Here is a 27,248-nt window from a genome sequence, read left to right as displayed (position 1 = left end):
TCAGTGTGTTTTTGTAGCGACTGGTAGTTGTTTTTCCTTTCCATATTTAGTGCTTCCTTCAGAAGCTCTTGCAGGGCAGGCCTGCAAGAATTCCCTCAGCATTTGCTTGTCTGAAAAGGATCTTATTTCTTCTTCACTTAAGAAGCTTAGTTTGGTTGGTATGAAATTCTGGATTGGAGATTCTTTTTTTAAGAATGTTGAATATTGGCCCCATCTTTTCTGGCTTTTAGGTTTTCTGTTGAGGGGTCTGCTGTCAGACTGATGGATTTCCCTTTGTGGATGACCTGGCCTTTCTCTCTGGCTACCCCTACCATTTTTTCTTTCATTTCAACCTTGGAGAATCGGATGATTATGTGTCTTGGGGTTGATCTTCTTTTGGAGCATCTTACTGGAGTTCTCTGCATTTCCCGAATTTGATTTTGGCCTGCCTTGCTAGGTTGGAGAAGTTCTTCTGGATATATCCTGATGTTTGTTTTCTAACTTGGTTCTGTTCTCCCTGTCTCTTTTCAGGTACCTCAATCAGTCATAAGTTTGGTCTCTTTACATAATCCCATATTTCTTGGAGGTTTTGTTCATTGCTTTTCCTTTTTTTTTTTCCCTCTATTCTTATCTACCAGTCTTATTTCAGAAAGGTAGTCTTCAAGTTCTGAGATTCTTTCCTCTGCTTGGTCTGTTCTGCTGTTGATACTTGTGACTGCATTGTGAAGTTATCATATTGTGTTTTTCAGCTCCATTAGGTCAGTTATGTTCCTCTCTAGACTGACTGACCTGGCTATCAACTCCTATACCATTTTCTCATGATTCTTAGTTTTTTTGCATTGGATTAGAACATGCCCCTTTAGCTCACCAAAGTTCATTATTCTGACCTTCTGAAGTCTACTTCTGTCAATTCAGCCACCTCAGCCTTTGCCCTGTTCTGTGCCCTTGCAGGGGAGGTGATGTCGTCATTTGGAGGAGAAGAGGCACTCTGGCTTTTTGAGTTTTCAGCATTTTTGCATTTATTCTTTCTCATCTCTGTGGGTTTATCTACCTTCAGTCTTTGAGATTGCTGACCTTTGAATGGAATTTTTGTGGGGTCTTTTTGGTCGATGTTGTTGTTTTCTGTTTGTTTTTCTTTCAACAGGCCACTCTTCCATAGAGCTGATACAGGGGGTCTGCTGCAGACTCTGGTTGCCCTGGTTTTTCTCATAGCTGGAAATATCACCAGTGGAGGCTATGAAATAGCAAAGATGGCAGTCTGCTTCTTCCTCTGGAAGCTCTATCCCAGCGGGGCACTGACCTGTTAATGGCCCAAATGTTCCTGTAGGAGGTATCTGAACGCCCCTGTTGGGAGGTCTCACCCAGTCAGGAGGAATGAGATCTGGGATCTGGGACATGCTTAAGGAAGCAGTCTGGCTGCTTTTTGGTACAGCAGGTGTGCTGCATTGCGGGGGACCCTTCCTCCTCTGCACCTTTTGGACTCCCAAAGCTGGCAGGCTGGAATGGCTGAGTTGACTGAACACAGAGATGGCTCCTTCCAGGAGCTCCATCTTAGGGAGAGATCAGAGCTCTGTCTGTATAACCCTGGCTGGAGTGACTGAAGCCCCTCTAGGGAGGTCCTGCCCAGGGAGGAGGAATGGATCAGGGTCTTGCTTGCAGAAGCAATCTGGCCACAATGTAGCAAAGCAGCTGTGCTGCACTGGGGACCCTTCCTCATCTGGACCATTTGGACTCCAAAGCTGGCAGACTGGAACAGCTGAGTCAGTCAAACCACAGAGATGGTGGCTGCCCCTTCCCCTGGGAGCTCCTTCCCAGGGAGATATTAGAGTTTGCCCATATAACCCTGGCTAGAGTGGCTGAAGCCACCCCACAGGGAGGCCCTGCCCAGTGAGGAGGAATGCATTGGGGTTCCACTTAAAGAAGCAGTCAGACCTAACTCTGATAGTGACAAAAGTTTTAGAGTAGTGTTCTTTCAGATAGATCACTAAAAACACGTGACAAAAGAAAAATTGATAAGTTTAGAATTCATCAAATATTAAGACTGTTGTATTTCAGAGGATGCCATCAAGAAAATGAAGAGACAACCCATGGATTGGGAGGGAATTATTAGCAACTTTTCTTGTTCTGTACAGAGATTTGTCTTTTTTCTAAGCATTCCCTACTGTTTGATTAGATTTAGATTAATTCAGTCCTTCTAATTAATGGCCACTTGTTAATGTGTTTCACTGCCTTTGAAAGATTTTTAAAAATCTCTTCTGCTCTTTTTTGTCCTCGTACTGTCACACTAGAGTAGTTTTATGAGAAAGAAGTAAAACTTGTGTGTTCGTTATTCAATGTTTAATCCCTCATGAATGTCTCCTTTTGGTAATTATAATCATTATCATGATTATAATGGATAATCATTATCCCCTCTAATATTGCTTCTCTTTCATCATTTCTGTTTTTCCTTTTAGAATTTCTATTAAATGTATGTTGCAGCTTTCAATTCATGTCAATTTCTGTATTTCTTACCTTTCACGTTTACTATGCCTTTTTTGTTTTTGTTTTTTTGAAACGAAATCTTGCTCTGTGGCCTGGGCAGGAGTGCAGTTTCATGATCCCGGCTCACTGCAGCCTCCACCTCACGGGTTCAAGCAGTTCTCCTGCCTTAGCCTCTCGAGTAGCTGGGATTACAGGCGTGCACCACCACATCCAGCTAATTTTTGTATTTTTAATGGAGATGGGGTTTCACCATGTTGGCCAGGCTAGTCTCAAACTCCTGACCTCAAGTGATCCACCTGCCTCAGCCTCCCAAAGTGCTGGGATTACAGGTGTGAGCCACCACACCCAGCCCATGTTTACTGTGTCTTTATCTCTGTTACCTTCTTAGTGATTTCCCTAATTTTTGTTAGTATCTTTTAATTCAGTTATGTTTGGGCTAGCTTGCTGTGTTTCTTTTTTTCAGTGTTTAATTTGATGATACCTCTCAGAATCTGCTGTTGTTTCATAGCCTCCTTTCCTGTTTTATTCTATCCCTCCTTTATATCTTTCAGCACATTTAATATACTTTAAATTCCTTTTTAGACTGTGTTATATCCTTTCTACTTCCTTAGCTGTAAATACTCCTGTTTCTTGGGTTTGTTGGTTGTCTTAGCATCAGATATATGTGCTTTGTAATTTTTTGTTTGTGAGTTCAAATTGTCTTATGTTAAGCAGATTTGTTTGTTTTCTTTCCTTCTTACCATGCTCTTTCTGCCCTGTAAGTTAGTTTTGAAATTTCCTCAACCTTACTTTTTGAAATCCTCAGCTCTGAAGGTTTTATAGTAGGGTCTTTCAGAGAAATTACCTTCAGTCCTTGAGCCCAAGATATGGTAGTCTGCTTGTTGGTTGCACAGATATTTCTAATTCTTCCCTTCATTGCAGACAAAGTTTTTTTTTTTTTATTTGAAACTTAAAAACTCTAAACTTGTAAATAGAACTTTTTCAGCCTCTGTTCCTGTCTAGAAAACCTAGTCCCCTGGTTTCAAGTAGTGCATCTGACTGTTCACTGCCTCGTCACATATGAGGTGTTTTGGGTTTCATTTTCCCCAGTGTTGAAATTTTGACCCTGGTTTCTGTTTTCACTCTCAGCCCTTCACGTGCCCCCTTGCTTGAGCCACACTTAATTACTAGGAGTTCATCACCTGCTTTTAGAAAGGGTTGAATATCCCTCTTGACTTGTCCCTTAATTACTGTATTGATCTATATAAAGTAAACTTTCCCCATTTCTAGCTCATCATTTATAGATATAAGAACCATCTTACTTGTAATCATTGAAACATACTTTAAATTACAAAAAGTCCACTTCTAATTTAACAATTTCCCCTTTACCCATTCTCAAAATGTACAGAGGTGCAGTGGCGAATGGGGATGGGGAGTGTTTGTCTCTCTCTCTCTCTCTCTTTTTTTTTTTTTTTCTTTTTGATACAGGGTCTCACTCCTGTTGTCCAGGCTAGAGTGTAGTGGCACAATCTCGGCTCACTGCAGCCTCCACCTCCCGAGCTCAGGTGATTCTCCCATCTCAGCCTCCTGAGTAGCTGGGACTACAGGCATGTGCCACCATGCCCAGCTAAGTTTTTGTTTTCAGTAGAGATGGCATTTTGCCTTGTTGCCTAGGCTGGTCTCAAACTCCTGGACTCAAGCAATCCTCCCACCTCGGCCTTCCAAAGTGCCTGGATTACAGGCATGAACCACTGTGCCTGGCCTGTTTGTTCTTTTAGTCTTTACTTTCTCCCCTTATTCTTGTGGTGCTCACATTGAGGGATGAAGAAGAAAGAAGAGGAAAGGGGGCGAAGACTTACTTGGTTGGTTCTTTGGTAATCCAGTGATGGCATATGTGCAAATGCTTGCTCTTCCGTGCTTCTCATTAGTGTGTTTTCTCAGAGGCCATCATAGAACCAGTCACTTCCCCAACATAGGCAATATACTTCATATTTCACCTCTTCCGACACCCTTCTTCACTCCCCTCATTTCTGGCTCAGCTCCTGCCCACAAGTATCCTTTTACTATTTAGATCATCTGACCTTGGTACCTTTTGGAGTTTCATTGATTGGGCTTAAAGTTGGACTTAACACTTGGCCCAGGGGAAGTACATGCATTCTTTTATTTCTCTCAAATTTTTATTTTGGAAAACTTCAGACCTGCAAAAAAGTTGAATGAATGGTGGGTGAATAACCATATGCCCTTCCTGTAGATTCACCAACTTAATATTTTACCATATTTGCTCGCATTTGTTTCATTTTCTTGGCTGGCTAATGAGAATCCTAATGCAGGCATGACATTTCTTCATTCCTATGTACTTTTGCATGGATCTCCAAAAATCAAAGATACGTTTATGTTATACTCTGAAAATTTAACATTGGTATAATACTGTTATCTAATATACAGTACCTATTAAGATTTTCCCAAACGTTTCAATACCTTTTATAGCTGTTTTTCCTCCCGACCCAGCATATAATAAATATTTCAGTTCATTTTTCATGTTTCTTTAATCATGAGCAGTTCCACCAGCCTATCTTTTTTTTTTTTTTTTTTTTTTTTTACCTTTCACATTTGACTTTTTTTTAAAGGAGTGTACACCAGTTCTTTTGTAGAATGCCTCTCAACTTAGATTTGTGTGATTATTTTTTCATGACGAGATTGAGGTTAAACCTTTTTACTAATGTTTTGTTAAGGTGATATTCACCAGAGTTCTCTGTGAAGGTACTTTTTCCTGTATAATCTGTGGAGTGTCATTTTAAGACCGAATGGATTTCTTATTCCCTAACAGTCTTTTACCCTGTAGTTTTAGCATTCATCAATACTTTTTGCCTGTATCCATTATTAACTTGATATTTGTAATATGGTGATGTTCTAATTCTGTCATTTCTTCTATAGATAGAAGTCGGTTTTCTTCTATAAAGAGCAACTTTCCTCTTTTCTCCCACCTTCAAAAGAAATAATTTGTTGTCAGCATAGACTCATGGATTTTTTCAGTGTGTTGTTATCTATTTCTGTAATTACACATTTTGATGTGCAACTTGTTCCAAACTCGTCCTCTAGGGAGTCTATACATTCTTGCCCTGCCAAACAGTGGAAACGCAGCTTGTCCAACTGCTGGCCTTTTCCCTCCATTGGTAAAGTTGGCTCCAGTCAACTTACTGAGTTTGGACCTCTCATTGCTAAGGGAGGCACTTAACTCATGGGAAATATATTTACATATGCTCCCAAATGTGCAGATTCATATGTTGAATTTTCCTAAGAGCACTCCTTCTGCCACACACACCTGACATACGCCTGGTAGTTTCTGCTGCTCAGTAATCTCCCACCACAGAGTAAGATGCCTTTCTCCGCTTTCACAAGTTCTTTTAGAGCTTCCATTTACCCGATGTGATTTTACAATGCCCCATTCTCCTGGGGAAGGAAGGAGAAAAGTCACAGTTCTTTTTAGTCCTTTGAGTTCCCTCACAGAATGTCTTTTTGGGATTTTTTTGTCTTTTCTTTCTTTTATGGCCTGATGTGCTCTAAGGCTCTCTTTTAGTCCTGTGCAGATCTTTAGAATATGAGATGTATTGGTTTGCTGGGACTGCTGTTACAAGATACCACAAACTGAACTTTGCCTCAGTAAGATGCTAGAAGTCCAAGAGCAAGGCGTTGCTAGGGTTGCTTCCTTTGAGGACTCTGAGAAAGACTATTCTGTGCCTCTGTCCTCGTTTCTGGTGGTTTGCTGGCTGTCTTTGGTGTTTCTTGGTTTGTAGATGCATCACCCTGATCTCTGCCTTTGTCTTCACATGGCATTCTCCCTGTGTGTATCTGTGTCCAAATTTCCCCATTTTATAAGGATATCAGTCATAGCTGATTAGCTGCCTACCCTACTGGAGTATCATCTCATGCCAACTTAACTATAACTTAATATAGTAAGTAATATATATGCTGTATTAACTTATATATCTACAGAGAGTTCCTCGTATGCTTTGGATAACTAGCCCCTTATCAGATACATGATTTGCAAAAATTTCCCCCCAATTTGTGGCGTTTCATTTTCATAATGGTTCTTTGACACTGAAACATTTTTAGTTGTGATGAAGTTCATCTTAAGTTTTTCTTTTATGGATACTTTTAGTGTCATATCTAAGAATACTCCACCCAAAGTCGCAAAGATTTTTTTCTTCTATATTTTGTTCTAAAGTTTTATAGTTTTTGCTCTTAACACTTAGGTCGCTTATCCATTTTGATTTAATTTTTGTGTACAGTGTGAGGTAGGGCCTAAATTAATATGTTTGCATATGGATATCTGGTTGTCCTAGTACCATTTGTTTAAAAGTCTGTCTTTTCCCCTGATTTATGTTGTCAAAAAGCCTTATGTTGTCACAAGTTCCTTATATTCCATAATATAGACTCTCAATTTTGTTGATTTACATGCCTGTCTTTGTGCCAGTATCAGCCTGTCTTGATTACTGTGGCTTTCTAGTAAGTTTTCAAATTCAGTAGTGTACATTCATTTTTGAAATTGTTTTGGCTATTCTAGCTGCTTTGGCTTTCATAAATCTTAGAATTGGCTGGTCAATTCTACAAAAAAAAGTCCTGCTGGGATTTTGATAGTGAATACATTGAATTTACGCATCAGTTTGGGGAGAAGCCATCTTGAATATTAAGTGTTCCAATCTGTGAACATTAAAAGTCTTTATTTAGATCTCCTTTATAAATGATTTTCAGTGTACAAGTCATACATATCCTTTATTAAATTTATTCCTAAGTTTCTATCCCTTTTGATGTTACTGTGAATGAAATTGTGTTCATAACTTCCGTTTCCTATTACTCATTGTTCATGTATAGATATACAATTGAGTTTTCTTATATTGATCTTGTATTCTGCAACTTTGTGGAACTTATTTATTTAGGTTATTTATTTAACCTTACTTATTTAGGTTATTTTTCTCCCTTAGGTTTTCAGGTGGGAGGGCAAACCAGTCCCTATCACTCCATTTTGGCTGGGAGAAGACGTCTACTCAAAGGGTTGTGAGAGATGAATGAAACCAATTGAGATAAAAACTTTTCCATGAATCTGTTTTCAACAAAGACCTTGTTAGTATAGTCCCTCAGTATCCATGGAGGATAGATTCCAGGACCTCCCTGAGATACCAAAATCCACAGACGCCCAAGTGCCTTATATGAAATGGTGCCGTGTTTGCATGTAACCTACATGCATCTTCCCATAAACTTTAAATCATCTCTAGATTACGTAGAAAACCTAATGCGATATAAATGCTATGTAAATAAACTGTATTGTTTGATTCATGGTTGCTTGAATTCACAGATGTGGTGGAAGTTGCAGATACAGGGGGTGAGCAGTGTTTTAATTTTTTCATGTTAAATGTCTTGGTCTAAGTAAATTTTCTATTTCCATTGCAGCATTCCTCCGAATATTGATTTGCTGAATAGCCCAGACTTATTGGAAACAACGATTGGTGATGTAATTGGGGCATCCGACACTATGGAAACATCCCAAGCACTGAATGACATTAATGTAGCCACCAGGCTTCCTGGATTAGGGGAACCTGAAGTTGAATATGAGAGTAAGTAAATGTTCCATAATACATCAGTCATACCTTTTTGTGTTCCTTTGATATATTTAAATTAGCTTCTCTAATAATATTTTTTATACTAGTTCAACTTTTAAATTTAATCCAGAAGAGTTATGCCCTCTTGCCTTTTTGACTAAAGGGAACACTGAAATGTTTAAGATAACATAATTGAGGTCATCAAACGTGTGTGTCATTTATAAGACATTAAACATTTAAGAGTCTTCATTTGCTTTTTTCTAGAGTGGAAACGTTTTCTAGGGCATAGGATTGAATGAATGTTTGAACATCCCATTAGCTCTTAGAAAGTATTTTGTCATTAATGAGGTTTATTATTGCCTAGGCCCACAAAAAGAAATAACACAGAAAGAATGGTGCTTTAAAACTCACACACACACACATACACACACACACATTTTTGAAGGTTAAAAGGAGACAGTAATCTCTCATTGAAAATGTCTATATATTTGTGAGTTTAGTTTTATATGAAAGCATAACTTGTTTATAAACAGCAGTTTCCTGTTGAATCTCACTGTAATGCATGTTCATTTTAAAGCAGCTTGTATTTATTTGACTCTTGACAATTTGATTTCTATTGGAGGCTAAAATTAGCCACTACAGTGTTAAACAACTCAGAAAATTGCCCTACGTATGCTGTTGTCTCTGAGACTGTAGAATACAGCAGTAACATTTAGTAATTTAGAAATAAATGTTAGTGAAAAGTCACACAGTGCTTCTGGTTAATAGAACATGTTAAAGTATTACTAATAAGTGGTGCTAAAAATTTGTTTGTTTCCTAAGAAATCACTACAAATACTCTGGTACATCATGGTTTTTTACTGACATCTAACATGTTTAAATTTTGCTTGTTAGTCTCAGGTCAGAGAAATAATAATTTAACTTATTACATTGGTAATTTCAAAGTAATTTGATTTTTTAAGGTAGTAGTCTGTTATTAGATTAAGAAAATATCCCCCATTACTATTTCTCACGTACTTTCTCTGTAGTAATTTATTTTGAATAGTCCAGTTTTGACAGCCTTTCCCTGGACTCCACTTCTTGTTAGCAACGCTTGCTCTTATTCTCACTTATATGTGGGAGCTACACAGGGACATAAAGATGGGAACAGTAGACACTGGGGATTCCTAAAGGAGGGATGGAGTGTGAAAGGGCTGAAAAACTTCCTATTGGGTGCTGTGCTCACTATCTGGGAGATGAGATCAGTAGAAGCCCAAACCATGGCACCACATAATATACCCTTGTAACAAACCTGTACATGTACTCCCTGAATCAAAAATTAAAATTAGGCTGGATGTGGTGGCCCGCGCCTGCAGTCCCAGCTACTCGGGAGGCTGAGGCATGAGAATCGCTTGAACCTGGGAGGCAGAGGTTGCAGTGAGCTGAGATTATGCCGCTGAGCTCCAGCCTGGACCACAGAGCAAGACCGTCTCAAAAGAAAAAAGAAAAAAAAAAAGAAAAGAAAAAATTAAGTTAAATTAAAATTAAAAAAAGAAATTTGCTTTTTGTTTCTAGAAAGAATTGAGACATAGCATAGCAAAGCCAGCAGGATTTAGATTCAGCCAGAACCATGACTATCTTAATGCAGAGTATTTCCAGGGTTAAAAATAAAAATAGTCTCCTTTAAAGAGATGGCAGTATTGATTTTATTTACATTCCATTTGATATCCATTACACGAATTCACAAAGTTTAATTTTTCCAGTGCTGTAATAGTGTTGTATTAGTATCACTTATTGAGTACATACTTTTTGCAAAATATGTTAGCTTAGAATTTACATGGTAAAATGAACTAGGGATGCTTAGAAAAGATCAAATGAAATATAACTCTCTTTGATGAAACAAACTCATATTGGTGAATTTAAGTTCATCAATCTTGATATCCAATTGTGTATTTTATTTTGGTTGTAATGTCAAAATCCTGATTCACATAGGTAAATAGTTACAAATTGTAACTAAAATAGCTTGTGCTGCATGGCAGGATGTTCCTCGGACAAAAAAAATGTAGCAGAAAAAGGTTTATTTTAACAACAAAAAGAGTATTCAGGATGGAGTAATTTGAAGCATAAGAAAACCAGGAGATGGCAATTAAGTAAATAGATAGGGAAGAACCGGTGTTGAATTACTGGTTCTCAGCCTTGGTTGTACTTAAAATCACCTGGAGAGTTTTAAAAACTACCAGTTCCAGAATCCTACCTCAAAAGCTTTTGTTATGATTATTCTTGGGTGAGTCCTGGGAATGAGTATTTCTTGAAAGCTCTCCAGCTGATTCTTAATGTGTAGCCAGGGCCTCCACTCAGTTAACTGGTGGCCACTTTTAGAAGATCCCTTTGACCCAGAGGATATGATTTCAAAGTTTTCTCTTCTTTTCTTCTGATTATATAGAAATTATTAGGCATTCAACATTTTTTGTCAAGTGACAGTGTAAAATTTTATGCTCACATCAAATTAATCTGCAAAATAAGATTATTTCAGGTTAATTTTAAGTCTTCATTTAAAGATGAATTGTGTTTAATGTATTATCTTTTCAGTGGTTAGAGGACTTTGTAATGTATTCTGCCACTAGGAAGAACATTATGAAGACAAAATGCTTGTCTTGCGTCACACCTGATGGTACCAACATATAATATGTTGATTTAGTGAATGAATAAATATATATTCTTCACAGTTTGTTCCACGTAAATTTAGTTTTAGGCAGTCAGGGCCAATGAACAAAGATGGCGAAGTGTTGAGGTTATACATGAGCCTGGGTTGTGGTTATGAACGAAAAGGATCATGTCACAAGTGTTGTGTGCCTTTTGAGTCTCTTGGCTAGGTAAACCTTCTTAACCACACATGCTATTGAGATTTCACATCTACTTGCTTTTTAGGAATGCTGCAGATTTAGGGTGGTGTTTCTACTTAGGATTAACTCTTACTCAGATTAATGGACAGGTAGCTGGTTATGGAAAGAAAATATATTATTTTGTGTTTATCTGGATTATTACTTTTAATTGATAATTGATGTTGAGAAACCGAAACAAAACAAAACCATACCCTCACACAGCTAGCTGTGACAGCCTGGCAGACTGAGGGATTATTTTGCCTTTTTTTTTTTTTTTCCAGCATTAAAAGACGCCTCAGAGAAGCTCAAACAGCTTGAGATGGAGAACAGTCCTTTGCTGTCCCCTCGATCCAACATCGATGTTAACATAAACAGCCAGGTATTCAAATTTCCCCTGCGTATACCTGTTACACATCTCCAGAGCTCCCACAAATCTTTTCTTTCCAAAGATAGTACTTTTTTCTTTAACTGGGAAATCTGTCTGTGCTGATTTCTTATAAACCTGTTTTCCCATTTTAAAAGGATGAAATCTGTAGATGTTCAGGAGGGAAGGGGGAAACTTGCACAGCAAGATGAATTGTGAGGTGATTGCATGATTTAAAAAAAAAAAACCACAGTCAAGATGACTGTTAAACCTTTTATTTTGATGCACCCAGTCTAGTTGAAGGACTTGCTGAAGCCTTTGGAAATTACAGAAGGATTTGTTTTAAAGAGGGCTCCTCTGTGGTATAAACAAGAAAGAGAATAGAATTTCCGATGCTTTAACTTCATCTATCATTCCTTTCTCTCCCCTGTCCCCTTTAAATATTTTTTGTTGTGGGGTGGGGAATACATACCAATTATACCAATCAAGCTTCAATTTATAGTTTGACTATGATTTTCTTATTTCTATGTTAAATAACTTATAGGAAGAGCTAAAATAAATAGAATGAGATGGAAATTTTATAATTAATCATATCAGCTACCAGATGGCCCCACTAAATGGAAGAGTTGATTTTAGGTAATGATCTAGAAATGCCCTTTTTTTTTCTCTACATATAGACAACTGATAACATGGCCAAGATGAATTTTGTTTTTGTTTTAAAGAGGAAAGGAGAATGGCTAACTCACAGTGTTCTTCCATCCTTGGATAACTAACTGGAATTTCTTTTTTTTATTATTATTATACTTTAAGTTCTATGGTACATGTGTACAACGTGCAGATTTGTTACATATGTATACATGTGCCATATTGGTGTGCTGCACCCATCAACTTGTCATTTAGATCAGGTATAACTCCAATGCCACCCCTCCCCCCTCCCCACAATAGGCCCCGGTGTGTGATGTTCCCCTTCCCGTGTCCAAGTGATCTCATTGTTCAATTCCCACCTATGAGTGAGAACATGCAGTGTTTGGCTTTCTGTTGTTGCGATAGTTTGCTGAGAATGATGGTTTCCAGCTGCATCCATGTCCCTACAAAAGACACGAACTCATCCTTCTTTATGGCCGCATGGTATTCCATGGTGTATATGTGCCACATTTTCTTAATCCAGTCTGTCACTGATGGACATTTGGGTTGATTCCAAGTCTTTGCTATTGTGAATAGTGCCGCAGTAAACATAGGTGTGCATGTGTCTTTATAGCAGCATGATTTATAATCCTTTGGGTATATACCCAGTAATGGGATGGCTGGGTCATATGGTACTTCTAGTTCTAGATCCTTGAGGAATTGCCATACTGTTTTCCACAATGGTTGAACTAGTTTACAATCCCACTAACAGTGTAAAAGTGTTCCTGTTTCTCCACATCCTCTCCAGCACCTGTTGTTTCCTGACTTTTTAATGATTGCCATTCTAACTGGTGTGAGATGGTATCTTACTGTGGTTTTGATTTGCATTTCTCTGATGGCCAGTGATGATGAGCATTTTTTCATGTGTCTGTTGGCTGTATGAATGTCTTCTTTTGAGAAATATCTGTTCATATTCTTTGCCCACTTTTTGATGGGGTTGTTTTTTTCTTGTAAATTTGTTTGAGTTCTTTGTAGGTTCTGGATATTAGCCCTTTGTCAGATGAGCAGATTGCAAAAATGTTCTCCCATTCTGTAGGTTGCGTGTTCACTCTGATAGTAGTTTCTTTTGCTGTGCAGAAGCTCTTTAGTTTAATGAGATCCCATTTGTCAATTTTGGCTTTTGTTGCCATTGCTTTTGGTGTTTTAAACATGAAGTCCTTGCCCATGCCTATGTCCTGAATGGCATTACCTAGGTTTTCTTCTAGGGTTTTTATGGTATTAGGTCTAACATTTAAGTCTCTAATTCATCTTGAATTAATTTTCGTATAAGGAGTAAGGAAAGGATCCAGTTTCAGCTTTCTACTTATGACTAGCCAGTTTTCCCAGCACCATTTATTAAATAGGGAATCCTTTCCCCATTTCTTGTTTTTATCAGGGTTGTCAAAGATCAGATGGCTGTAGATGTGTGGTATTATTTCTGAGGGCTCTGTTCTGTTCCATTGGTCTATATCTCTGTTTTGGTACCAGTACCATGCTGTTTTGGTTACTGTAGCCTTGTAGTATAGTTTGAAGTCAGGTAGTGTGATGCCTCCAGCTTTGTTCTTTTGACTTAGGATTGTCTTAGCAATGCAGGCTCTTTTTTGGTTCCATATGAACTTTAAAGCAGTTTTTTCCAATTCTGTGAAGAAAGTCATTGGTACCTTGATGGGGATGGCATCGAATCTAAATTACCTTGGGCAGTATGGCCATTTTCACAATATTAATTCTTCCTATCCATGAGCATGACATGTTCTTCCATTTGTGTCCCCTTTTATTTCACTGAGCAGTGGTTTGTAGTTCTCCTTGAAGAGGTCCTTTACATCCCTTGTAAGTTGGATTCCTAGGTGTTTTATTCTCTTTGAAGCTATTGTGAATGGGAGTTCACTCATGATGTGGCTCTGTGTTTGTCTGTTATTGGTGTGTAAGAATGCTAGTGATTTTTGCACATTGATTTTGTATCCTGAGACTTTGCTGAAGTTGCTTATCAGCTTAAGGAGACTTTGGGCTGAGATGATGGGGTTTTCTAAATATACAATCATGTCATCTGCAAACAGGGACAATTTGACTTCTTCTTTTCCTAATTGAATACCCTTTATTTCTTTCTCTTGCCTGATTGCCCTGGACAGAACTTCCAACACTATGTTGAATAGGAGTGGTGAGAGATGGCATCCCTGTCTTGTGCCAGTTTTCAAAGGGAATGCTTCCAGTTTTTGCCCATTCAGTATGATATTGGCTGTGGGTTTGTCATAAATAGCTCTTATTATTTTGAGATATGTTCCATCAGTACCGAATTTATTGAGAGTTTTTAGCATGAAGGGCTGTTGAATTTTGTCGAAGGCCTTTTCTGCATCTATTGAGATAATCATGTGGTTTTTGTCTTTAGTTCTGTTTATATGCTGGATTACGTTTATTGATTTGTGTATGTTGAACCAGCCTTGCATCCCAGGGATGAAGCCCACTTGATCATGGTGGATAAGCTTTTTGATGTGCTGCTGGATTCGGTTTGCCAGTATTTTATTGAGGATTTTTGCATCGATGTTCATCAGGAATATTTGTCTAAAATTTTCTTTTTTTGTGGTGTCTCTGCCAGGCTTTGGTATCAGGATGATGTTGGCCTCATAAAATGAGTTAGGGAGGATTCCCTCTTTTTCTATTGATTGGAATAGTTTCAGAAGGAATGGTAGCAGCTCCTCCTTGTACCTCTGGTAGAATTCGGCTGTGAATCCATCTGGTCCTGGACTTTTTTTTTGGTTGGTAGGCTATTAATTATTGCCTCAGTTTCAGAGCCTGCTATTGTTCTATTCAGGGATTCAACTTCTTCCTGGTTTAGTCTTGAGAGAATGTAAGTGTCCAGGAAATTATCCATTTCTTCTAGGTTTTCTAGTTCATTTGCGTAAAGGTGTTTATAGTATTCTCTGATGGTAGTTTGTATTTCTGTGGGGTCGGTGGTGATATCCCCTTATCATTTTTTATTGCATCTATTTGATTCTTCTCTCTTTTCTTCTTTATTTGTCTTGCTAGCGGTCTATCAATTTTGTTGATCTTTTCAAAAAACCAGCTCCTGGATTCATTGATTTTTTGGAGGGTTTTTTGTGTCTCTATCTCCTTCAGTTCTGCTCTGATCTTAGTTATTTCTTGCCTTCTGCTAGCTTTTGAATGTGTTTGCTCTTGCTTCTCTAGTTCTTTTAATTGTGATGTTAGGGTGTCAGTTTTAGATCTTTCCAGCTTTCTCTAAATTTCCCTCTACACACTGCTTTAAATGTGTCCCAGAGATTCTGGTATGTTGTATTTTTGTTCTCATTGGTTTCAAAGAACATCTTTATTTCTACCTTCTTTTCGTTATGTACCCAGTAGTCATTCAGGAGCAGGTTGTTCAGTTTCCATGTATTTGAGTGGTTTTGATTGAGTTTCTTAGTCCTGAATTCTAGTTTGATTGCACTGTGGTCTGAGAGACAGTTTGTTATGATTTCTGTTCTTTTACATTTTCTGAGGAGTGCTTTACTTCCAACTATGTGGTCAATTTTGGAATAAATGCAATGTGGTGCTGAGAATATATATTCTGTTGATTTGGGGTGGAGAGTTCTGTAGACATCTATTAGGTCCGCTTGGTGCAGAGTTGAGTTCAATTCCTGGATATCCTTGTTAACTTTCTGTCTCATTGATCTGTCTAATGTTGACAGTGGGGTGTTAAAGTCTCCCATTATTATTGTATGGGAGTCTAAGTCTCTTTGTACGTCTCTAAGGACTTGCTTTATGAATCTGGGTGCTCCTTATTGGGTGCATATATAATTAGGATAGTTAGCTCTTCCTGATGAATTGATCCCTTTACCATTATGTAATGGCCTTCTTTGTCTCCTTTGATCTTTGATGGTTTAAAGTCTGTTTTATCAGAGACTAGGATTGCAACCCTGGTTTTTTTTTGTTTTCCATTTGCTTGATAGATCTTCCTCCATCCCTTTATTTTGAGCCTATGTGTGTCTCTGCATGTGAGATGGGTCTCCTGAATACAGCAAACTGATGGGTCTTGACTCTTTATCCAATTTGCCAGTCTGTGTCTTTTAATTGGAGCATTTAGTCCATTTACATTTAAGGTTAATATTCTTATGTGTGAACATAATCCTGTCATTGTGATATTAGCTGGTTATTTTGCTTGTTTGTTGATGCCGTTTCTTCCTAGCCTCGATGGTCTTTATATTTTGGCATGTTTTTGCAATGGCTGGTACTGGTTGTTCCTTTCCACGTTTAGTGCTTCCTTCAGGATCTCTTGTAGGGCAGGCCTGGTGGTGACAAAATCTCTAAGCATTTGCATTCCTGTAAAGGATTTTATTTCTCCTTCACTTATGAAACTTAGTTTGGCTGGATATGAAATTCTGGGTTTAAAATTATTTTCTTTAAGAATGTTGAATATTGGCCCTCACTCTCTTCTGGCTTGTAGAGTTTCTGCTGAGAGATCTGCTGTTAGTCTGATGGGCTTCCCTTTGTGTGTAACCCGACCTATCTCTCTGGCTGCCCTTAACATTTTTTCCTTCCTTTCATCTTTGGTGAATCTGACAATTATGTGTCTTGGAGTTGCTCTTCTCGAGGAGTATCTTTGTGGCGTTCTCTGTATTTCCTGAATTGGAATGTTGGTCTGCCTTACTAGGTTGGGGAAGTTCTCCTGGATGATATCCTGCAGAGGGTTTTCCAACTTGGTTCCATTTTCCCCCTCAGTTTCAGGCACACCAATCAGACGTAGATTTGATCTTTTCACATAATCCCATATTTCTTGGAAGCTTTGTTCATTTCTTTTTCCTCTTTTTTCTCTAGACTTCTCTTCTCGCTTCATTTCGTTTGATCTTCAGTCATTGATACTCTTTCTTCCAGTTGATTGAGTTGGTTACTGAAGCTTGTGCATTTGTCACGTAATTCTTGTGTCATGGTTTTTATCTCTATCAGTTTGTTTATGGCCTTCTCTGCATTGATTATTCTAGTTATCTATTCTTCCATTGTTTTTTCAAGATTTTTAGTTTCTTTGCGCCGGGTACGTAGTTCCTCCTTTAGCTCTGAGAAGTTTGATCGACCGAAGCCGCCTTCTCTCAACTCATCAAAGTCATTCTTTGTCCAGCTTTGATCTGTTGCTAGCGAGGAGCTGCGTTCCTTTGGAGGGGGAGATGCGCTCTTATTTTTTGAATTCTAGCTTTTCTGCCCTGCTTTTTCCCCATCTGTGTGGTTTTATCTGCCTTTGGTCTTTGATGATGGTGACATACTGATGGGGTTTTGGTGTGGGTGTCCTTTCTGTTTGTTAGTTTTCCTTCTAACAGTCAGGACCCTCAGCTGCAGGTCTGTTGAGTTTGCTTGAGGTCCACTCCAGACCCTGTTTGCCTGGGTATCAGCAGCGGAGGCTGCAGAAGGTAGAATATTGCTGAACAGCGAATGTTGCTGTCTGATCTTGCTCTGGAAACTTCGTTTCAGAGATGTGCCCAGCTGTGTGAGGTGTGAGGTGTTGGTCTGCACCTAGTGGGGTATGTCTCCCAGTTAGGTTACTTAAGGGTCAGGGATGCACTTGAGCATGCAGTCTGTCCGTTCTCAGATCTCAACCTCCATGCTGGGAGACCCACTGCTCTCTTCAAAGCTGTCAGACAGGATCATTTACCACTAACTGGCATTTCTTTAGAGACCAGTATAGAGTAGAAAGTGATTTTCTTCTGTCTTGCACTGTCATTATTAAAACCGTCTTTCTGGATCCAAGCCCTTTCTTCCCCCCCTTTCTTTCTAATATATTTTTTCTTAGAAATAGCTGTTAGAAGGTGATTCAGTTTCAGAAATGCTTTCCATTTTCTTGACTTTTCAGTACTCTATCCCACTTGTCTGTTTGCTTTCATGGTGTCAGTTTTTAAATATATCTCTGTAATGTAGGGGAATGCAGGGCCAGAGACAGAAGGATAAATAGAAAACTTTAGATAAAAGCTGTAGTTGATTAATAACTAGTGGAAATTTAGTGGAAGACTGCAATGACCCTAAAGAATGAAGTCTGGTAAAACTTGGGGTAGGGAGGAGGTGGGGCAGGGATTGTTGGCTGTGCTCAGAGTTCATGGAAATCTATTGAACAGCTACTTGTTTCTTTTGTAAAATGTCCTGCATATCTTGCTATAATGTAACTGATCCTCTGAGGCAGAGTGTCTACTGCATTAGTTTTGAAGCCTTGAATAGATGAGGAGGAGTGTGGGTTCAGGATAGGAGAGTAAAGGAGCACTTTAGGTGAAGGACAGTGTGCCATCAAGGAACATTTGGGGGATCATGTAGCTAGGAAGAATAACAATATTCAGTGAGGGTTTACTCTATGCCAGACAAGAATAGAAGGAAGGAGGGAGATGGAGCAAGGTGGGCAAATATAACCCTCCAGTGATCATCCTCGCTGCAGGAACACCAAATTAAATAGCTCTCCATACAAGAAAGCACCTTCATAAGAACCAGAAATCAGGTGAACCATCATAGTACCTGGTTTTAACATTACACCAAGGAAAGAGGCACTGAAAAGGGCAGGAAAGACAGTCTTGAATTGCTGATGCCACCCCTCCCCTATGGAGGAGGGTGGCCCTGAGAGAATCTGTGCTTGGGGGAGGGAGAGCACAGTGACTATGGCACTTTGTATTGGAACTCAGTGTTGGTCTGTCAGAAGGGAAAGCAGCACAGGGCAGAATTTCGCTGGTGCCCACAGAGGCTGCATTTAGAACAATTCTAGCCAGAGAAGAATCATCCATCCCAGCGATTGGAATCTGAGTTCCGGCTAGCCCACCGCTGTGGGCAAAAGTGCTATAGGGTCCTAAATAAATTTGAAAGATAGTCTAGGCCACAAGGACTACAGTTCCTGGGCACATCCCAGTACTGTGCTGGGCTCAGAGCCAGTGGACCTGGGGTACACATGACCTAGAAAGATACTAGCTGGAGTAGCCAAAGGAATGCTTGCATCACCCTCTCCCAGTCCCAGGCAGTGCAGTTTACTTTTTCCACTTAAGGAAAGGTGAGGGAAGAGTAAAGAAGACTTTGTCTTGCAGCTTGGATACGAGTGTAGCCACAATAAAATAAAGCACCAAGCAGAGTCCTAAAGCCTCCATTTCAGGCGCCTACCTCCCAATTACATTTCTAGACATACCATGGGCTGGAAGGGAACCTGCTGTCTTGAGGGAAAGGACCCAGTCCTGGCAGAATCTGTCACCTGCTGACAAAAGAACCCTTGGGTCAGTGGTTTCCAGGTAGTACTTGCCACAGGCCTTGGGCAAGACCTGGTACCATGATGGCTTCAGGTGTGACCCAGGGCATTTTCAGCTGTGGTGGCCATGGGCAGACACCTTCTGCTTGAGGAGAGGAGAGGGAAGAATCAAAAGAACTTTGTCTTGCAACTTGAGTAACAGCTCAGTCATGGTAAAATAAAGTACTGAGTAGATTCCTACAGTTCCCAACTCCAGGCCTTAGCTCCTTAGACGGCATTTCTGAACCAGCCCTGAGCCAGAAGGGAACCTGCGGTCCCAAAGAGAAAGGCACAAGTCTGACTGGATTCACCACTTGCTGACGAAAGAAACTTTGGGCCTTGAATAACTGTCAGTGTTGGCCAGGCAGTAGTCACCACATACCTTGGGTGAGACCCAGTACTGTACTGGCTTCAGGTCTGACTCAGCACAGTGTCAGTGGGTAGCCACAGGGGTGCCTGTGTCATTTCTTCCCCAACTCCATGCAGCTCACTGAGAAGAGAGAGACTGTATGGGAGAAAGTGAGGGAAGAGAACAAGAGACTCTGCCAGGTAATCCAGGGAATTCTCCCGGATCTTACCCAAGACCACCAAGGCTATATCTCAACAAGTCTGCAAGAAGTCACAGCCTTACTGGGCATGGGGTTCCCCCTAATGCAGATACAGCTGAAGTGACCAAAAACTTATATCACAATATTCAATTCCCTTTGAATAACTAGAACACCTTCTCAAGACAGATGGGTACAAACAGCCCAGACTACAGAGATTACAATAAATATCCAACTCTTTAATGCCCAGACGTCAACAAGCATCCAAGATCATCCAGGAAAACATGATCTCACCAAACAAACTAAATAAGGCACCAGTGACCAATCCCAGATTGACAGAGATATGTGACCTTTCAGGCAGATAATTCAAATAGCTGTTTTGAGGAAACTCAGTGAAATTCAAGATAACACAGAAAAGGAATGCAGAATCCTATCAGATACATTTAACAAAGAGATTGAGATAATTTTAAAAAATCAACAGGAATCCTACAGCTGAAAAATTCAATTGATATAGTGAAGAATGCATCAGAGTCTCTCAGCCACAGAATTGATCAAGCAGCAGAAAGAATTAGTGAGCTTGAAGACAGGCTGTTTGAAAATACAGTCAGAGGAGACAAAATAAGAAAAAAGTGAGGCATTCCTAGAAAATCTAGAATATAGCTTCAGAAGGACAAATCAAAGAGTTATTGGCCTTAAAGAGGAGGTAAAGAGATGTGATAGAAAGTTTATTCAAAGGGATAATAACAGAGAACTCCCCAAACCTAGAGAAAGATATCAATATTCAAGTACAAGGAGGATATAGAACGTCAAGCAGAAGTAACCCAAATAGGACTACCTCAAGATATTGAATAATCAAACTCCCAAATGTCAATGTTAAATAAAGGATCCTAAAAACAGCAAGATAAAAGAAACAAAGAACATACAAGAGTGCTTCAGCACGTCTGGAAGCAGACTTTTCAGCAGAAACCTTACAGGCCAGGACAGAGTGGCATGACATATTTAAAGTGAAGTAAAAATTTTTATCCTAAAATAGTATATCCATGTTTGAAGATATTCTTCAAACATGAAGGAGAAATACTTTCCCAGACAAACAAAAGCTGAGGGATTTCTGTCTTATAAGAAATGCTGAAGGGAGTTCTTCAGACTGAAAGGAAAAGATGTTAATGAACAATAAGATAATCATCTGAAGGTACACAACTCACTGGTAATCACATGTACACTAACAAATACAGAATATTATAACACTGAAATTGTGTATAAACTACTCATATCTTGAGTAGAAAGGCTAAAAGACTATCAAAAATATAACTACAACAACTTTTCTAGACATAATAAGCTATAAATAGAAACAACAAGAAGTTAAAAAGTAGGGGGTGGGTGCGGTTTGAAGTTAAAGTATAGAGTTTTTATTTTCTCTTTGCTTGTTAATTTTTTTTTTTTTTGCTATCAGTGTTGTCATCAGTTTAAAATAACATGTTACAAGATGATATTTGCAAGCCTCATGGTAACCTCAAATCAAAAAGCCTACAACAGTTGCACAAAGAAATAAAAAGCAAGAAATTTAAACATACCACCAGAGAAAAGCACCCTTCACAAAAAGGCAGGCAGGCAAGAAGGAAGAGAAGACCACAAAACAAGCAGAAAACAGGTAACAAAATGGCAGTAGTAAATCCTTACTTATCAATAATAATATTGAATGTAAATGAACTAAACTCTCCAATCAAAACACAGAGTGGCTAAATGGATTTAAAAAAAAAAAAAAAAAAAAAGCCCCAGCAATCAGCTGCCTACAAGATGCACATTTTACCTATAAAGACACCTAAAGACTGAAAATAAAGGGATGGAAAAAGATATTCCATGCAAATGGAAACCAAAAAAGAACAGGTTATTTATATTAGATAAAATTGATTTTGAGACAAAAACCATAAAAAGAGACAAAGAAGGACATTATATATTGATAAATGGTCAATTCAGCAAAAGGATATAACATTATAAATAATATATGCACCTAAACTGGAGTACCCAGATATATAGAGCAAATATTATCAGAGCTACAGAGAGATACACCTCAATACAACTGTAGCTGGAGAATTCACCCCACATTCAGTAAAGGATAGATAATCCAGAAAAATTAACTCAAAAATTGGATTTAATCAGTATAGACCAATGGACCTAATAGAACATTTTATCTAGTGGCAGCAGAATATACATTCTTGTCCTCAGCACACAGATTATTCTCAAGGATAGACCATATGTTAGGTCACAAAACAAGTCTTGAACATTCAAAAAAACTGAAATCATTTCCAGTATCTTCTCTGGCCACATGGAATAAACCTAGAAATCAATAACAGAGAAACTTTGGAAACTGTACAAACACATGGAAATCAAACAGTATGCTTCCAAATGACCAGTGGGTCAATGAAGAAGTAAGGAAATTTTTTAATTTCTTGAAACAAATGAAAATGGAAGCAAAACATACTAAAATCTATGGGATACAGCAAAAGCAGTACTGAAGGAAGTTTATAGCAATAAGGGCCTACATCACAAAAGTAGAACAACTTCAGATAAACAGCCTACTGATGCATCTTAAGGAACTAGAAAAGCAAGAGCAAACTAAATCCAAAATTAATAGAAGAAAAGAAATAATAAAGATCAGAGCAGAAATAAATGAAATTGAAATGAAGAAAATACAAAAGATCAATGAAACAAAAAGTTGTTTTGTGAAAAGATAAAATGGACAAACCTTTGGCCAGATTAAGGAAAAAGAAGACTCAATTAAATAAAATTGTAGATGAAAAAGGAGACTTATAACTGATACTGCAAAAATTGAAGGATCATTAGAGATTAGTATGAGCAACTATATGCCAATAAATTGGAAAACATTGAAGAAATGGATGAATTCCTAGACACATGCAGCCTACCAGGACTGATCCAAGAAGAAATCCAAAACCTGAATTGACCAATAACAAGTAACAAGATCGAAGCTGTAATAAAAAGACTCCCAGCAAAGAAAAGCCCAGGACCTGATGGCTTCACTGCTGAATTTTACCAAATATTTAAAGAACTAATACCTGTCCTACTCAAACTGTTCCAAAAAATAGAGGAGGAAAGAATATTTCCAAATTCATTTTATGAGATCAGTATTACTCTGATAACAAAACCAAAGATACCTCAAAAAAGGAAAACTACAGACCAGTATCTCCAATGCATATTGATGCAAAAATCTTCAATAAAATACTAGCAAACTGAATTCAACAACATATTAAAAAGATAAGTCATCATGTCCAAGTGGGATTTATCCCAGGATGTAATAAGGATGGGTTAGCATATGTAAATCAATCAAGGTGATACCTTATATCAGCAGAATGAAGGACAAAAACCATATGATCATTTCAACTGATGCTGAAAAAGCATTTGATAAAGTTCAATATCCCTTTGTGATTTAAAAAAAAAAAAAACTGTAAAAAAACTGGGTATAGATGGAATATACCTCAACACACTAAAAGTCATGTTATGACAGACCCACAGCTAGTATCATACCTGAAAGCCTCCTTTAAGATCTGGAAAAAAGCAGGGATGCCCACTTTCACCACTGTTATTCAGTGTAGTACTGGAAGACCTAGCTAGAGCAATCAGACAAGAGAATCAAATAAAGGGCATCTAAATTGGAAAGGAAGAATTCAGATTATCATCAGATGATATTATTTTATATTTGGAAAAACCTAAAGAAAAGGAAAAACAGAACTGATAAATTCAGTAAAGTTGCAGGATACAGATCAACATACAAAAATCAGTAGCATTTCTATATGCCAACAGCAAACAAACTGAAGAAAAAATCAAGAAAGTAATCCCATTTACAATAGCCACAAATATAAGGAAATACCTAAGAATAAAAATAATCAAAGAAGTGAAAGATTTCTACAATGAAAACTATAAAATAACGGTATGAGATATCAAAGAGGACACAAAATTTGAAAGATATTCCATGTTCATGGAATAGAAGAGTCAGTATTGATAAAATGTCCATACTTCCTAAAGCAGTTTGCCAATTCAATTTAATCCCTATCAAAATACCAATGATATTCTTCACAGAAGTAGAAAAAAAATTCTAAAATTTATATGGAACCCCAAAACACTCAGAATAGCCAAAGCCGTCCTGAGAAAAAAGAAAAAACTGGAGAACTCATAGTACCTGACTTGAAATTATACTACAGAGCTATAGTTACCAAAACTCAAGGTATTAGCATAAAAACAGACACATAGACCGATGTAACAGAATAGAGAACCCAGAAATAAATCCATACATCTTCAGTGAACTTACTTTTGACAAAGGTGCCAAGAACATACACTGGAGAAAGGACAGTCTTCTTCAATAAATGGTGCTAGGAAAACTGGATTTCCATATGCAGAAGAATGAAACTTGACTTCTATCTCTGGCCATATACAAAAATCAAATCAAAACGGATTAAAGACTTACATCTAAGACCTCAAACTATGAAACTACTAAAAGAAAATATTGGAGAAACTCTCCAAAACATTGGTCTATGCAAAGATTTCTTGAATAATATCCCAAAAGCATAGGCAACCAAAGCAAAAATAGACAAATGAGATCACATCAAGTTAAAAAGTTCCTGCACAGCAAAGGAAACAATCAACAAAGTGAAGAGATGACCCACAGAATGGTAGGAAATATCTGCAAGTTACCCATCTGACAATGGACTAATAACCAGAATATATAAGGAGCTCAGACAACTCAATAGGAAAAAAAATCTAATAATCTGATTTTAAAATGGGCAAAAAATCTGAATAGACATTTCTCAAAAGAAGACATACAAATGGCAAACAAGTTTATGAAAAGGTGCTCAACATCACTGATCATCAGAGAAATGCTAATCAAAACTACAGTGTGATATCATCTCACCCCAGTTATAATGGCTTTTATCCAAAAGACAGGCAATAATGAACGCTGACGAGGATGTGGAGAGAAAGGAACCCTTGTACACTGTTGGTGGGAATGTAAATTAGTACAGCAAGTACAGAGTGCCTCAAAAACCCAAAAATGGAACTATCATATGGTCTAGCAGTCCCACTGCTAGATGTGTGCCCAAAAGAAAGGAAATCAGTATATCGAAGAGATATCTGCACTCCCATGTTTATTGCAGCACTGTTCACAACAGCCAAAATTTGTAATCAACCTAAATATCTATCAGCAGATGAATGGATGAAGAAAATCTGGTACATACAATGAAGTACTATTCGGCCATAAGAAAGAATGAGATCCTATCATTTGCAGCAACCTGGATGGAACTGGAGGACGTTATGTTAAGAGAAGCCAGGAACAGAAAGACAAACTTCGTATGTTCTCACTCATTTGTGGGAGCCAAAAACAAAGAATTAAACTTGTGGAGATAGAGAGTAGATTGATGGTTACCAGATGGGAAGGGTAGTATGGAGGGTGTGGGGGAAAGTGGGTATGGTTAATGGGTACAAAGGTATAGTTAGAGTGATAGAATGGATAAGATCTAGCATTTGATAGCGTTAACAGGGTGACTACAGTCAATAACTTAATGTACATTTGAAAATAAGTAAAAGAGTATAATTGGAATGTTTGTACACAAAGAAATGATAAATGTTTCAGGTGATGGATACTCCATTTACCCTGATGTGATTGTTACACATTGTATGCCTGTATCTACATATCTTATGTCCCCATAAATATATATAAGTACTATGTACCCATAAAAATTTTTTAAAAAATAAGATTTTTTTAAAGAATAGAAGGAAGAATTCAGTATTGTACTACTAATAAAGGACATCTGACTACCTTGCCTTAACTCTAGTCAACTTGAGTAGAGGTTGAGCCCCCTGATCTGAAAATTTAAAATTCAAAATGACCCAGAATCTAATACATTTTGAGCACTGATGTGATGCTCAAAGGACATGCTCATTGGAGCATTTTTTATTTTGGATTTTCGTATTAGGAATGTTCAACCAGTAAGTGTAAGGCATATATCCCATAATCTGAAAAAATACAAAATCTGAAATACTTTTAGTCCCAAGCACTTTGGAAAAGGGATGTACAACCTGTATTGTGAAAAAATTGATTCATGTTTTATTAATGTGATGCATTTTTAATAAAGGTTGATTTTGCTACCTCTACTGTCAACAGTTTTTGTTTGCTTAAGGAATGCAAATTAATCTTAACGTCAGCCTGACTAAAGTAATTTTAGGAAGAAAACCTACTGAAAATAAAAATGCATCATTCTAAAGTAAAGCATGATGTGTTGGTTGACTTGCCCTAAGAACTGAGAATGTCTTAGCCAGCAACCTTAAGATTACTGAAGACTCAGACTAGCACTACTGACAGCAAAGTTGACAGTGTTGTAAGAGCCCATAGTAGAGGGATCACATCCCGCCTGCATTATGCAGGATTTATACAGTCATCTGACATGCCTTATGTACTGTTGGTTCAGTTCTAAAAATGTGTTTATCGTCTGCTTTTTGTAAGATAAAATAATAAATACTGTGTGGAATTCACAGACGAATGACAAGTTCTTGGCCCTCAGGAAACTTTAGCCCTGTCTAACTCCCACAGAAGTTAATATTGCAAATGGCCATCTCTAGTGACCACTTTCTTTCCCAGGTCTCTTATGCTAATTGAATTTTCGGATAACAGCTGGGAAGTACAGTTTTTGAAAGACAAAATCAGGATCCATGAAGACTTGGATAGATTGGAATGACAGACTGGGTTTAAGAACATAGACTTTGACAAATCATCATAAGTACAGGGCTAGGGTAGGGGATTAGAATATTACAGCAGCATGTATTTTAAAAGTAAGAATATGTAAATGAAGTATGAATCAGCTGCAAAAGAGCTATATTGTATTAACTCAAAGGGTTCAAAAGGGGAGGTTCAACTATTTTTTTTCATTTCTGGATAGCACTCTAAAAATGATATAGAAAAGTGGCAGTTTGAGAAGAGAAGGATCTGTATGGTGAAGGGTCTTGAAACTGAACTACAACTTGGGAGTACTAGCTAGACGATTGCCACGCAGAAATCTCAGGAGGGAGCCTGTTAACCATCTTTAGATATAAGAGCTATTATGTGAAAGAGGAATTAATGTGACTTGCTTTTTAATGGCCTCAGAGAAGAGTTAAGGTCAGTGAATACGTTAGAGGTATGCACATTTGACCTTAACACAGGAAAGTGTTTCCTAACAGTCATCTGACCAAGGAAGTAGCACGTTGTCCAGTGTGCGACGTTTCTTAGGCTAAGACTAAAAATTACCCACCTCTTGAAGTATTTTGGTGGTTGGACGGACTGTTGTTCCTTCCAACTTTGAGATGCCGTGATTCTAGGAGTTGTCAGGATTCTTCTTTCTTCATCCCTCCTCCTCTCTGCAACTTAGTCTCTCTGCTTTCTCTTTAAATACAAAAAAAAAACCACAAAAATCTAGGTAAAAATATACATATCTAATTTACCATCTTTACCATTTTTAAGTGTATCATTCAGTGGTAATAAATACATTTATATTATTTATTTGTCTCCTT

General features: G+C 38.0%; 1 protein-coding gene across 5 annotated transcripts in view; it reads left to right on the top strand.

The window, feature by feature from the left end:
• The window catches only part of EPB41L5 (erythrocyte membrane protein band 4.1 like 5), a 169,427-nt gene that overhangs the window by 104,290 nt on the left and 37,889 nt on the right, over positions 1 to 27,248 (top strand). For all 5 annotated transcript variants that reach the window (XM_074008827.1, XM_015431975.3, XM_015431974.3 and 2 more), the window contains 2 exons: positions 7,888 to 8,051; positions 11,179 to 11,276. In XM_074008827.1, coding sequence (XP_073864928.1) covers positions 7,888 to 8,051; positions 11,179 to 11,276 — 262 coding nt within the window. The remainder of the gene's footprint in view (positions 1 to 7,887; positions 8,052 to 11,178; positions 11,277 to 27,248) is intronic.

Source organism: Macaca fascicularis, chromosome 12 (assembly GCF_037993035.2).
Source record: "Macaca fascicularis isolate 582-1 chromosome 12, T2T-MFA8v1.1".
Lineage (NCBI taxonomy): Eukaryota > Metazoa > Chordata > Mammalia > Primates > Cercopithecidae > Macaca > Macaca fascicularis.
Note: the sequence above shows the minus strand (reverse complement) of the source record. Positions and strands in the feature narration are given on the sequence as shown.